Source organism: Ovis canadensis, chromosome 10 (assembly GCF_042477335.2).
Source record: "Ovis canadensis isolate MfBH-ARS-UI-01 breed Bighorn chromosome 10, ARS-UI_OviCan_v2, whole genome shotgun sequence".
NCBI classification, from domain to species: Eukaryota; Metazoa; Chordata; class Mammalia; order Artiodactyla; family Bovidae; genus Ovis; species Ovis canadensis.
Window position 1 is genome coordinate 98,934,464 of NC_091254.1, and position 12,733 is coordinate 98,947,196.

The following is a 12,733-nucleotide window of genomic DNA, read 5'->3' on the forward strand; positions in this document are numbered from 1 at the left end:
GCCTGTGTGACGTCACAGCCGGCAGGCGGGCCTGCCCTGGCCGGGAGCCGTGGCGGGTGGGGCGCTGGCCAGTCCCTCGCTTGGTCTGAGCGCTGCTGTGCACGTGGAGCCTGTCGTGAGGCGCGTGGCTGGGGCTCGGCTGGGACATGCCTGCCAGGTGTGGCCAGGCCCCTGCCGGCCGCCCCCGTCCCGCGCCAGCCACACTGGGGCCCCTAGCTGACCAGTTCTCCCCCCCAGGTTCCCGTGACCCCTCAGCCCTCCTTCAGCTGCTACGATGAGATATGCGCCCGAGTTCAAGAAGTCCCCCTCGCACCTCCTGAAGAAGTTTGCAGGTGACTGGCTAAGCTGCAGGGGCGGCAGGCGGCCCGGCCCGGGGTGGGCGGGGGCTGGGCGTCCCCAACGATGGGGGACACACCGACAGCGAGGGGCCTTTGCAACCGCGCCCGCACCGCCCCCCTCTCCATCGAGTGACCCTTCCAGGGGACCCTCGGAGGACTCGCCCCAGCGTGCCCAGGGACCAGGGAGCGCGGCCTCCACACCGGGAGGGCGGGGAGCTCCTGAGCCGGAGGGTGGGGCCGCGGGCCGAGGCGGGGTCAGAGAGGCTCCCAAGGCAGGAAGGCCGTGTCAGAGCGGGTGCGGTCCCCAAGCCCTTGCTTCACCGCCTGGAGAGTGGACATAAAGGAAACCTCTAAGATGGCTTACACGTGGTTTCCCAGGGATGTCCCGAGTGGGCTTCCCCCGCAGGAGGCCCTCTGCCTGGGACCCGGGTACCCTGATACCCGCCTGCGCCTGGGCTGTTCAGGGAGCCCTCCTACCCCATCTGTTTGAGGAGCCTGCCCCCAACCTGGGTCTGTCTGGGGAGCCTGATCCCCCCATTTGTCTGGGGAGCCTGTCCCTGGGGAGCCTTCCCCAACCCGGTCTGTCTAGGGAGCCTGCCCCCCAGGTCTGTCTGGGGAGCCTGTCCCCCCACCTCTGTCTGGGGAGCCCACCCCCTCACCCCCTTCCCTTCTATATGGGGAGCCGCCTCACCCCCGTCTGTCTGGGCAGCCCTGATGCAGGCCCGCAGGACATGAGTAGCTCTCACACTCGAGGCACGTTGGGTTCTGGACTCGTTCTAAGCCCGGGTTTCACCTCTGGGAACCAGGATGCAGGCCTCCTGACTGCAGGAGCCAGACCCGGGGAGGGTGGGGAGGGGACCAGTGGGGCAGCTGCAGCCCTTGAGGGTCCTGCCCATCCGTGCAGCCCACGCTGACCCAGGCCCTGAGCTCTGTCCTTCTCAGCGGACTTCTAAATTCTGAAATGACCCACGGCATCACCATTTTCACACACCCTGTGCTTAAACCTGACTTGGTAACACTTCCTGCCCCAGCTCCCGGGCACTGACGGTGTCAGACCTTTATTTCCCGGTCTCTCTGTGGAACTTGGAGCCTGGCGAGGTCTTGCCGAGATGCATTAGTTCCTTAGTCACTGGAGGACCCCGAGTTATCCTGTGCAATTAACTTGATGCTAATTTGTTCAGAAATTGCATTCTTTGCAGATCGGACTCTCAGAGTGAGGTCTGTGTGACGCGCAGTGAAGACTGTAGCAAAACCCACCGCGCGTGCCTGCCCTGCACTCCTCCGAGTCCGCGAGGGCTGCAGGCGCGGGCTGACGCCTCCGTGCGTCTGCTTTGCAGTGTGCGACATCCCGCTGTACGACATATGCGACTACAACGTCAGCAGGGACCGCTGCAAGGAGCTTGGCTGCTGCTTCTATAAAGGCATCTGCTACGAGAAGGCCGTGCCCAGTGAGTGCGCCCCCTTGCCCGGGTCAGCGCAGCCCCCTCGCCCGGGTCAGCACAGCCCCCGCGGGCCCGGGACAGCACAGCCCCCGCGGGCCAGGACAGCACAGCCCCCTCGGGCCCGGGACAGCACAGCCCCCTCGCCCGGGTCAGCACAGCCCCCGCAGGCCCGGGACAGCACAGCCCCCTCGCCCGGGTCAACACAGCCCCCGCGGGCCAGGACAGCACAGCCCCCGCGGGCCCGGGACAGCACAGCCCCCTCGCCCGGGTCAGCACAGCCCCCGCGGGCCCGGGACAGCACAGCCCCCTCACCCGGGTCAGCACAGCCCCCGCGGGCCAGGACAGCACAGCCCCCTCACCCGGGTCAGCACAGCCCCCTCACCCGGGTCAGCACAGCCCCCTCACCTGGGTCAGCACAGCCCCCTCACCCGGGTTAGCACAGCCCCCTCACCCGGGTCAGCACAGCACCCGCAGGCCCGGGACAGCACAGCCCCCTCGCCCGGGTCCTCCTTGCAGGATGGGCCTCCTTCCACGTCCCCTGGCCACATCACCCTGCTTGGTGCTGCCCAGAAAAAGAGGGCTTGGAGGGGCTGGCTAGGGGCCTTCAGCCACAGAGAACGTTCGCTGCCCGGAGGGCCTGCGTGCTATTGCAGAGGCTTCTTTGAGCTCCCTCCATTGGGAGCGTAGAGGGCTGAGCTGGACCCACCGGGTCCACAGAAAGAGCTGGCTCGGGCTGGGGCCCCTGGCACCGTGTGCAGGGACACAGCTGACCTGGCGGGGGTCGCGGCTACAAGGGCCCAGGACGGGCTGCCGTCGGGTCAGAATAAGATGTCAACCGGACATAATTCTGCTCCCCATCCTGAGCCCAGGGACGAACCTGGGGGTCAGGGTAAGACTGGCAGGGATGCCCAGGAGGGGCAGGGCCTGAGCCAGGGAGTGGCCGCACCCCCTAGGTCAGGCAGTGGGGGGGTACACCGAGAAGCAGGACTCGGGGGGGGGGTGCCTGAAGCAAGGGTGGGGGTGGGGAGGAGGAGGCGAACCACAATGCGTGGATCCCAAGGGACGCTGCAATGGTGCTTCCTGGATTTTCTGCCTCTGGGCTCGTCTGGGTTAGTGTCTCCAAGCCCTCAAGCTCCACTTGGTGGTAGATGCATTTTCCTAGCCTGTATGCCTCCCTTTTAGAAGCAGGGGTGAAGGCTTGAGGACTTTGGGGAAGGGCACATGGTCTCGGGAGCAGGCAGTCTGCAGGAGGCCTCACCGGATGCAAGGAAGAGCCCCTGGCACTGGCTTCGGACCCTCAACAGCTTGGACACTTTGGGAAATGTGTCTCGGGTCCTCGCCCCCCAGGGGCATGCTGCGCTCTGCGGGCAGCCAGGTCTCCTCTGTGGTCCCAGGGGGGCTCAGTCCCCCACCCTGAAGACCTGCCTTCTTGTTCCTGGAGCCGGGAAGTCAGACACACTGCCCCGCGGGGCAGGCAATCCCACTCAACACGTCACTCCAGCACCTTTAAGAAAGTGATGTTCCGGGCAAAACCGTTCAAGAAGCTAAAGCATCGGCGAGATTTGGGTTCAGTCAAATGGGGAACAGTGTCTTCCCTTGGGGTGAAGATTTGGTATTTAGGGCAAAAGAGGAGTGAGTTCAGCTCAAAAAAGAGGCAGAAAAGAGGCTGCATATTTGGGACACTCCACTGGAAAAGCCCCCGATGCTGGGAAAGGTTGAAGGCAGAAGGAGACGGGGCCACAGAGGCTGAGGTGGGTGGAGGGCGTCCCCGGCTCGATGCACATGAATGAGCCTGAGTGGACTCCGGGAGCTGGTGGTGGACAGGGAGGCCTGGCGTGTTGCAGTCCACGGCGTCACAGAGTTGGACACGACTGGACGTGGTGTCCCACAGATCTCTGAGGCTCTGTGAAGTTTTCCTGACTCCATTTCTCTCCGATACTCAGACCGCATGCTCTCGGTGGACTTATCTTTGGCTTTGCCGATTCTTTTCTTTTGTGGCCCAAATCAACCACATGACATAGCCACTTGTAGAACAATGAGCCCTCTTCAAGGACAGAAAATTCCTGGGTTTGTGTTCTTTTCTAGGTTCCTTAGGGACACTAATAATTTAGGTGCAAAAAAGAATAAGGCTTATTTTTCAAATAAGTGATAGGCATAAGGTGATGGTACTAATTTACATGATGTCTCAAATACAAACATTTACAAATGGCCAGCTCCCACCACGAAACTGATGAGAAGATGCTCAGGGACGACTGAGCATCTTTTGTTTGCTCCTCTGGTGAGACTCTCATTTCCAGGATTATACTTTCAACCTCAGAATTTCTATTTGGGTCTTTTTTAAATTAAATAATTTCTTTTTCTTGGTGAGATATCATTCTCATACTCTGTTCTTCAGATATGGCTTTCTTTAGTTCTCTGAGCCTGTTTAAAATAAAGTCTCTGCCCAGTAACTCTAATATCTGGGCTTCCTGAGAGACCATTTCTATTGATGGCCTTTTTCATATCATGTACAATGGCCATATTTTCTTGTTACTTTGCAGGTATCATAGCCTTTGTTGTGGTGGTTGAAAACCAGACATTTAAATTATATAATGTGGCAACTCTGAAAACCAGGTTCTCCTGCCTCCTAAAGCTCTCGCTGGGGCCGGGTCATTGTTTACCAATGACTTTTCTAAGTGGATTCTGTAGCGTCTGTCTTCTTTGCAGTGTGTGCTCACTGAAGGCTCTGCTTTGGTTAGCCTAGTGGTCAGCTTGTGTCTGGACAGAAACCTCTGTAGACGCCCGGAGGTCATCTCCCAGTCTCCACCAAAGGCCCTGTGTGTGGGCTGGGACCCTGCGTCACCCAGGTGGTCCCCAGCTCTGCCTTAGTCTCCGCTTCCTGCTTGCACGGAACCTGAAGGTCAGCCAGCAGGGTGAGCCTGGGACCACCTCTGCTCTCCTAGGGATTCTCCCTGCCTTCCAAGGGCTACATCGCAGCTCTCCAAGTCTCCCTGGAGACGGACCGCTCCCCAGGCTTTCCCTCGAAGCTTTCTGATCAGCCTGATGTTTGCCCCGAGCTGCTATCAACCACTTCAGCCGCTGTGATTTCAACAGTTGCCTCTGATTGTTTCCAGCCGACCGTAATTTGCCGCTTTTTGCGTTCATCCTTTTGTTGTCATTTTGCGGTTTTAGTGGTTGGACGCGTCTCACTATTTGGAGAGAAGCCAGTCTAGCTCACTTCATCTCCATCATGGAGTTTCTCTTCCTAGAGGACTTTGGTGTCCTAAGCACATATGCAGCTTAGTTTTTCTGAGACATGTACTGTGGGAAACTCCTAAAAAGCAGGAAACTTTCACATCCAAAGGGTAGTGGGTTTGCTCTTCAATCTTCTATATATAAAGATGCAAAGACATGAAATTCCCAGGTCAAGTCACAGGACAGGTCACTGCTTTTGCTGTGCAGCCGCTCAGTCCTGTCTGACTCCTTGTGACCCCGTGGGCTGCAGCACGCCAGGCCTCCCTGTCCTTCACCAACTCCTGGAGTTTACTCAAACTCATGTCCATTGAGTTGGTGATGCCATCCAACCATCTCCTCCTCTGTCGTCCCCGTCTCCTCCTGCCTTCAATCTTTCCCAGCATCACGTCATCGTTGTGGCCGTTAATTATCCCTGTTTGCTCACATCCTAATGAAATGGAGCCTAACAGCGTAAAGCAGTGACATGGGTCCTTCCAGGAAGAATGCAGCCAGTGAGAGAAGAGAAACTCAAGCTGATGCTTTTTCTTCTTTCATCTGTTCCGTCCCTGAGCATCTTCTCATCAGAGTTTCGTGGTGGGAGCTGGCCATTTGTAAATGTTTGTATTTGAGACATCATGTAAATTAGTACCATCACCTTGTGCCTATCACTTATTTGAAAAATAAGCCTTATTCTTTTTTGCACCTAAATTATTAGTGTCCCTAAGGAACCTAGAAAAGAACACAAACCCAGGAATTTTCTGTCCTTGAAGAGGGCTCATTGTTCTACAAGTGGGTATGTCATTTTTTGCCTGGAGGCGAGGACTGACCCTCTTTCCATCCTTTCAGTCATGTGGGCTGGTCCTTTTCTTCCGACTTCCCTCGTGTTTGCGAGCGTGGCCCATCTGTGGGCAGAGTCTGGGCAGTGAGCCCTGCCCTGGGCTCTCGCTGTGTCCTCAGTATTTCTCGTGAACGTGAAGCTTTGTGCTGTAAGTTGTAGTGTTCCGTGACAGGGTATTATGAGCCCTTTGTGCTCATAATTCCATGTTATGAAAACCTTTCACCAGCTTCTTAAATTGGCTGGTTTGAAGTGCACTTTGTGTTATGGCGTAATCTGTATCATTAAGAACACGAACGTGGGGAATTAGCATTAGATCTTTGAGAAAGAAATAGGAATTCAAAGAGAATGACTTGCTTTCAGTCCTCAGCCTTGAGTCTCGGGCGCACTATTTAACCTGTCATTTTTTTTCCCTAGATGTGTGACTTCAGTTTCTTCATGGGACGTGCTGAGACAATTTCAAAACTTTTGTTTAACTATCTGGGGGAGGCTTTGCCAAAAAATTTTTTCAATTGCTGCTGTTTCTGAGTGATCAATCATAATATGTGTTACATGATAAATCACACATATTGCTTGCCACTGATGGTTGCTGGCTGGAGATTGTGCAGAGAGAACCGCTGAGATTCAGTCTCAGCCTTCAGGAGCTCGACCTCAAGAAAGAAAAGCACTTGAGCCAAGATACAGAAGATACAACTGACAGTTGAAAACTGAATCACCGACTAGATCCACGTGTCTCTCTAACAGGGGTCCACTCACATTTAGGTTCTGAATTTCTCTCATAAACCAGGACACAAATAGATTCTCAATTTCTTTCATGAAACGGAACACAAATCACACTAAGGAAGAGCTGCTCCTTGGAATGCAAGAATGTGTGGGCTGCCTTCTCCTCCCTGGGGGATGGTGGTTTAGTCGCTAAGTCGTGTCCGACTCTTTTGTGACCCCGTGGACTGTAGCCCACCAGGCTCTTCTGTCCATGGGATTCTCCAGGCAAGAGCACTGGAGTGTGTGTTGCCATTTCCTTCTCCAGGGGATCTTCCTGGCCCAGGGATTGAACCTGGGTCTCCTGCACAGCAGGCAGATTCTTTGCTATCTGAGCCCCCAGGGGCTTCCTCTTGTTGCTCGGAAGCTCCCAGTTCACTGTTAGACTTGGTTCAGTTCCGTTCATTCAACATTGTTTAAAGCGCGTTGACTGCACTGAGGTCTAGGAACGGCCCCACATTAGTTATCTTTCACCAGGTGATGAATTACCCAAGCTTAATGGCTTTAAGCAGTGACTCAGAGGCTTGGCTGGGTGGTTTGGGCTCAGGTGGCTCACGAGACCACAGTCAAGCTTTCGGGAGGTGGTGGTCGTCTGAGGCCAGCCTGGGGCTGGACGAGCTGCTTTGAGGCTCTCAGCTTGCTGCGGGTCAGCAGTGGGTGTGCACAGAAGCCTGCTCCCTGCCACAGGTCGGCTCGCAGCTGTGAGATGCTCTTCCCTGGGGCCAGCGGCCGGACCGTGAGCTGGGCCGCAGCCGCAGTGACCCTGACCTTGGAGGTCGCGTCCCCCTGCAATGCCCAGTTCAGAGGTCACCACGGAGTGTCTATACCACTGTGTTCACTCCGGGGGTGAGAAACGCGAGGCAGGTTATCACAGTCCTGGAGGTGAGGAGGTGAGCCCAGGGGAGCGCCTTTCCATGGCCAAGGCATCGGGGACAGGAAGGAGCCAACTGCCAGGAGGCGCCTCCATCGAGAAGCTCCCAGCCGGTCATGGTCCCAGGGCGGCGGCTGCCCCCAGGCACCCCCATGGCCTCTGCCTGTGAACTCGCTTGTGAGAGCCTGCCCATGCTCAGCTCCTGCTCACCGCGCTGTGTGGCATCGCCTCTTTCCGTTTCCTGACTCAAGCCCCACATCCGGGACCCTGCGGCCCCAGGAGCCACCAGTGAGGACGCCGTCTGATGATGCTATGACTGGGTCGGGGCAGACGGCTCAGAGGGAAGAGGCAGCAAGGGGACTGAAGAGGGCGTGCCACTCGTGTCACTCGTCGGGTCGGCATTCGCCAGCCGGCCGCTCCCTCGCTTGGAGAAAGGGGCAGAGTGTCGGCGAGGAGGCCTCGTCGAGTCGGCATTCGCCAGCCGGCCGCTCCCTCGCTTGGAGAAAGGGGCAGAGTGTCGGCGAGGAGGCCTCGTCGAGTCGGCATTCGCCAGCCGGCCGCTCCCTTGCTTGGAGAAAGGGGCAGAGTGTCGGCGAGGAGGCCTCGTCGAGTCGGCATTCGCCAGCTGGCCGCTCCCTCGCTTGGAGAAAGGGGCAGAGTGTCGGCGAGGAGGCCTCGTCGAGTCGGCATTCGCCAGCTGGCCGCTCCCTCGCTTGGAGAAAGGGGCAGAGTGTCGGCGAGGAGGCCTCGTCGAGTCGGCATTCGCCAGCTGGCCGCTCCCTCGCTTGGAGAAAGGGGCAGAGTGTCGGCGAGGAGGCCTCGTCGAGTCGGCATTCGCCAGCTGGCCGCTCCCTTGCTTGGAGAAAGGGGCAGAGTGTCGGCGAGGAGGCCGTCTGAGCATGCTGATGGCCCAGCCGGGGTCAGGCCTCGCTCCTTAAGATCCTGGCCTGAGCCTCACGAGAACGCGGGGACAGAACCAGGGGGAGATGGTCCGAGTGCCTCCACGCGGAGCTCCTGGGCCCCAGGGACGTGGGTCCTGCCCTTCAGTCATCCGAGTCCCGAGCTGGCTGGCGGAAGGAGGCCCAGCGTCAGTCTGTAGGGAAGGCTGGCCCCCTGGACCCACCTGTGAGCCTGGGAGCCACGAGGGCCCCCGAGGTGGAGGACTACCCCCTGCCCCAGAAGGCCTGGGGGTTGCCCAACTCCGCCCTCCCTCTCCCTCCCAGGAGTGGACAGAGGATGAGAGTTCGCACCTGTGAGGGGCGCTCCTGCACAGGGACACTCGGGGGCCTGGTTGCCCTGAGTCACCTTGTGAGGCACTGGGCCTTCCTTTGGGGGCTAGTCCAGAGAAGGTGGGAGCCACGGGGGGCAGCGGCCACCGCTCGTGGATAAAGGAGCGCCTGGCCCATGAAATTTGCAGTCAGACCTGTGGAATTTGTCACCTGAAAGTGCCTCCTAGTGTCTTGGGACAACTGACCTGCGTATTGAGGGGCCATTTCCAGGGAGGCCAGGGCAGGGGGCAGCCCAGGTCCCAGGAGGCTGGGTGCTGCTGATGCTGGAGGACAGATGGACAGAATGTTTGGACAGACATCCAGACAGATGGACAGCCCTCCCCATCACTGTCCTCAGGACAGTTCTCGGCGGCCCCCATGAGGGCCCGCTTGGGTTCCTGGACTCGTTTCCGGGGGAGGAGGGTGCAGAGGCCGTATCCCAGGGCTGAGCCGGGCGAGGGCGTGGCCGGCGGCGGGAAGCAGGTGGCTTTGGGGAGACGCTGGCCCGCAGTGACGCCCAGGAACTGTTTTCCAGCTTACGTGCAGGTGTTTTCTGCCCTGATCGTGATCATCGCCGGGGCCTTTGTCATCACCATCATTTACAGGTCAGCGCTTTCCTTCTCTGAACATCACCTGCGGGCCCGGGGGGACAGGAGCAGGGTGCTGTGGGCAGGCGGCTCCCAGCCTTGCTGAGGTGCAGGTGACGAGGAGGGCTGTCTGTGGGCAGGAGCCAGCCAGGGTGTGCGCCTTCCTGCCCAGCACCCTCAGGGCGGATGCCAGGGGCACTGAAGGACACTGCTGCCAGCCTGGATCCTCGCGTCTCAGCCTCACGGCCAGCAGGCACCGGTCTGCAGGCTGCCCGGCTGCACCCTCGGCCCGTGGCCGTCCCGTGGCAGGCGTGTGCTCAGGCCCACGTCTGGGGTGCATGTTAGTGGTCAGGACATGCCCGCCAGGCCCCACAGCTGCCCGTGGTCCACAGGCAGGGCCGGACTGCAGCCTGCACTCAGGGTCCCAGCCCCTGTCTCATGAATGAAAGCCCGTGAGGCTGATTGAACCACTCTGTCCAACGGCAAGGCAAAAGCATGTTCCTCCTCCAAGTGGAGCCAGGTGGCACCTCTGTGGCCCGGCCTGGCCGTGACTGTGGGCCACGCACACCCGGCCTGCTCCCTGTGTGTCTGGGAGCCTGGGTGCCACTCACCCGGTGAGCCTGGAGCTCATGTGAAACAAAGCTGAGGCGACAGAGTGTTTCTCCTTCAAACCCGAGGGCAGGGTCGCAAACACTGTGATGCTGCGGTTGCGTCCCAGCGCAAGGCCGGGTGGCCCCTCGGGGTCCCCATCCTTCTCTCTCTGCTCATCAGAGTCATCCAGGAGAGCCGGAGAGAAAAGGAAGTCCCCACGGAGGCGCCTGTGTCGGTCGAGTCCAGCGTCCAGGTGGAGACACAGCCCCCCAGCAACGTGGGGGCAGGCTCGCAGGCCCCAAGCATGGAGATGCCGCCGTCCCAGGAGGGCGGCACAGAGGACGGTAAGCCAGCCGAGAGCAGCTCTGCTAGAGACCCTCGGCCTCCACCCCGGCCCCCATGTGTGCTGCTCGGCTGCTAGTCTGAACAGAAGCGCGATTTGTCTTGTCTGACCAGGAGGGTGGGCTTGCGAGGTGGGCTCCGCTGGAGGCATGGCTTCTGTCCACAGCGTCCTCCCTTTCCTGCCCCCAGGCCTGGCAGGCGGCGGGCGTGGGGCAGCGGGGTGACCTCTCTTGGGCGCTGGCTGAAGCCGGCAGGCTCAGAGCATCACCGCCGGGACGCGTCCTGCCGGCGCGGGTTCCCAGGAAGCCTCTTGCCCTAGCAGGCGGGCGGCTTTGGCCAGAGCCCCCCGCAGGTTCGAGGAGATGCGGCAGCGGTGACCAGCTGTCCCGGGCCGTGGTCGGTGGGAATCAGCCTCGGGCCCTCACTGTCCCAAGGAGCAGTGAGCGGCCTGCCCGGCCATCCTCCGGGACCTGGCTGCAGCCCTGGGCGCCTGCCGGCTTGGCGCTGGCCCCCCATAGGGCTGCTCCCCAGGGGCTGCAGAGGCTCCGGCCCCACTCAGCGGAGAGACCCGGCGGGGGAGGCAGAGACCCAGCTGCCCAGCACGCTTCTGCGTGAATTGCGTCCCTGCAGCTGTGTCCACAGGCCCTGGAGGGTCTCCCCCTGGGGTGGCCGAGAGTCCCACTCTAAACCCACTTCTCTCTGTTTTATCTTTAAATCCAGCGAGTCTGGTAATAACAGAGGAGGAGGAAACAGAGGACTGAGGCGCGAGACAGAGGCTGAGTGATGACGAGAGGAACTCTGACCGCGGTGGGGCGGCCGGGGAACGGCCGTCGAAATATTTTGTGGAGTGACCACCCGGTGAGAGAAAAAAAAGGTATTTTGAAATGCTTGTGGTCTGTGTTGGGTCCCCGAAGCTTGTTTTCCCGCCTCAGGAGGGAGCAACCCCTGAGCTGAGACCGGGCCCCAGGAGCTTGCATTCTCGACGCTCGGCTTGTTCCAACCTGGGCCAGGCAGCCCATGGCGCCGGCTCACCCCACCCAGGGTGGGCTGCAGGCTCGGGACGGGTGGTCACTCAAACAGGCTGGGAGGTCAGGCCTGGCCCATTTTATGTCTCAGCTGGAGGGGCCGCTGGGTGTCGGGAATCAGTCATATGTTATTCTGGATGTTTCTGGATGAGATTGCTGGGTGGGGGAGGTGGACTGAGGGGACCACAGCCCCTCCCTAGTGAGGGTGAGGGTGTAAGTGTCTCTCAGTCGTGTCCGACTCTTTGCAACCCCGCGGACTGCTCCTCTGTCCGTGGGATTCTCCAGGCCAGAATACTGGAGTCGGGTGCCATTCCTTTCTTCAGAGGATCTTCCCGATTCAGGGATGGGACCTGGGTCTCCCGCCTGGTGGGCAGATTCTTTCCCTGGGTGGGCCTCTGCAGTCCGTCCTGAACAGAAGGAAGAAGGAATAGGCTGGCCTTCCCGTTGAGGGAATTCCTCATGCCCTCCCTGACCACCTTTGAACCGAGACACCATCTTTCTCCTGCTTTGGAGTTGAGCTGAGATGGCTCCGCCCGGGTTTCGGGCCTGATGGACGCAGCCTGGCGCAGGCGGCACAGACTCTGCTGGGCCAGGGCTGCCTGCTCGTCTCGGGACGTGTCGGCCCCCAGTTCCTGTGAGTCAGTCAGTCGGTCGGTCTCGGGCTGATTCTGTTCCTCTGGGGAACCTGATCAGGACCCACCTGGGTAGTAGAGAACTTGGCCTCAGCCCAGAGAGACCTGGTGCCTGGGAGGTCCCTGCTGAGCCGTCGAGTGTCCCAAGCATAGGCGTGTCTTGTGACGGGGAGAGGGCAATGGGGCTGTCACACCCACACGGTGACTCGGGTGGGGGACTGGCCCTACACAGAGAGACCAGCGCCGGATCTCAGCCTGACCTCTGGGAGAACAGAGGGCTGGAGATCGGGGATCGACTCAGTCATGTCTGTGATGAAGCCACCGCACACACTCGGAGGTTGAGGCTGAGCCAAGCGCCCCGGGCAGGGACCCCATCGACGGGGCAGGGGGTGACGTGTCCTGAGGACAGGGCCACGCCACCTGTGGACACTCCCACCCCATCTCGTGTGCCTGCCTTGGCTAGAAAGGAAGAGACGCGTCCATTTGTTTTCATGAACCTGTGATAGTGGGAGTCGTGCTTCCCTGAGCTCTGTGACTTGTTCTAGCAGGTTGTGGGCCACGAAGGGCACTCGTGAAGCCCGCCAAGGGTGCAGCCAGCCGGCCTGGAGCACAGGTGCTCCGGGGACCCTGGGGTGATGGCCGGCGTTGGAGGGGATGGCTGGTCCCTCCGGTCGTGCGGTGTGGCCATCCCTTTCTCACCATAGCGACCTCCCTGGGTGGGAGGTGGGCTCAGCTCTGCTCTCCACTGGGGTCAGAAGGATGCCCACCCCCGGCAGGGCCGGGGGAGGGCAGGCCCGCTTTGTGAATGCACAGAATGCGGGGCCTTGGCT

General features: G+C 59.9%; 1 protein-coding gene across 1 annotated transcript; it reads left to right on the top strand.

Annotated features, from left to right (window-relative positions):
• Positions 1-274: 274 nt before the first annotated feature.
• Positions 275-11,224, top strand: TEX29 (testis expressed 29). The gene is made up of 5 exons (XM_069602145.1): positions 275-332; positions 1,676-1,786; positions 9,262-9,331; positions 10,085-10,248; positions 10,967-11,224. The coding sequence occupies exons 1-5, from the start codon at positions 275-277 to the stop codon at positions 11,005-11,007; spliced, it is 444 nt and encodes a 147-aa protein (XP_069458246.1). The 3' UTR covers positions 11,008-11,224.
• Positions 11,225-12,733: the final 1,509 nt, after the last annotated feature.

What these genes read in the sequence shown, in the direction of transcription:
- TEX29 (XM_069602145.1), top strand. Translation starts at nt 275, where the DNA reads ATGAGATATGCGCCCGAGTTCAAGAAGTCCCCCTCGCACCTCCTGAAG. An exon ending in CTACGAGAAGGCCGTGCCCA is followed by an intron (nt 1,787 to 9,261) that starts GTGAGTGCGCCC and finishes ACTGTTTTCCAG; the next exon opens with CTTACGTGCAGGTGTTTTCT. An exon ending in GGAGGGCGGCACAGAGGACG is followed by an intron (nt 10,249 to 10,966) that starts GTAAGCCAGCCG and finishes CTTTAAATCCAG; the next exon opens with CGAGTCTGGTAATAACAGAG.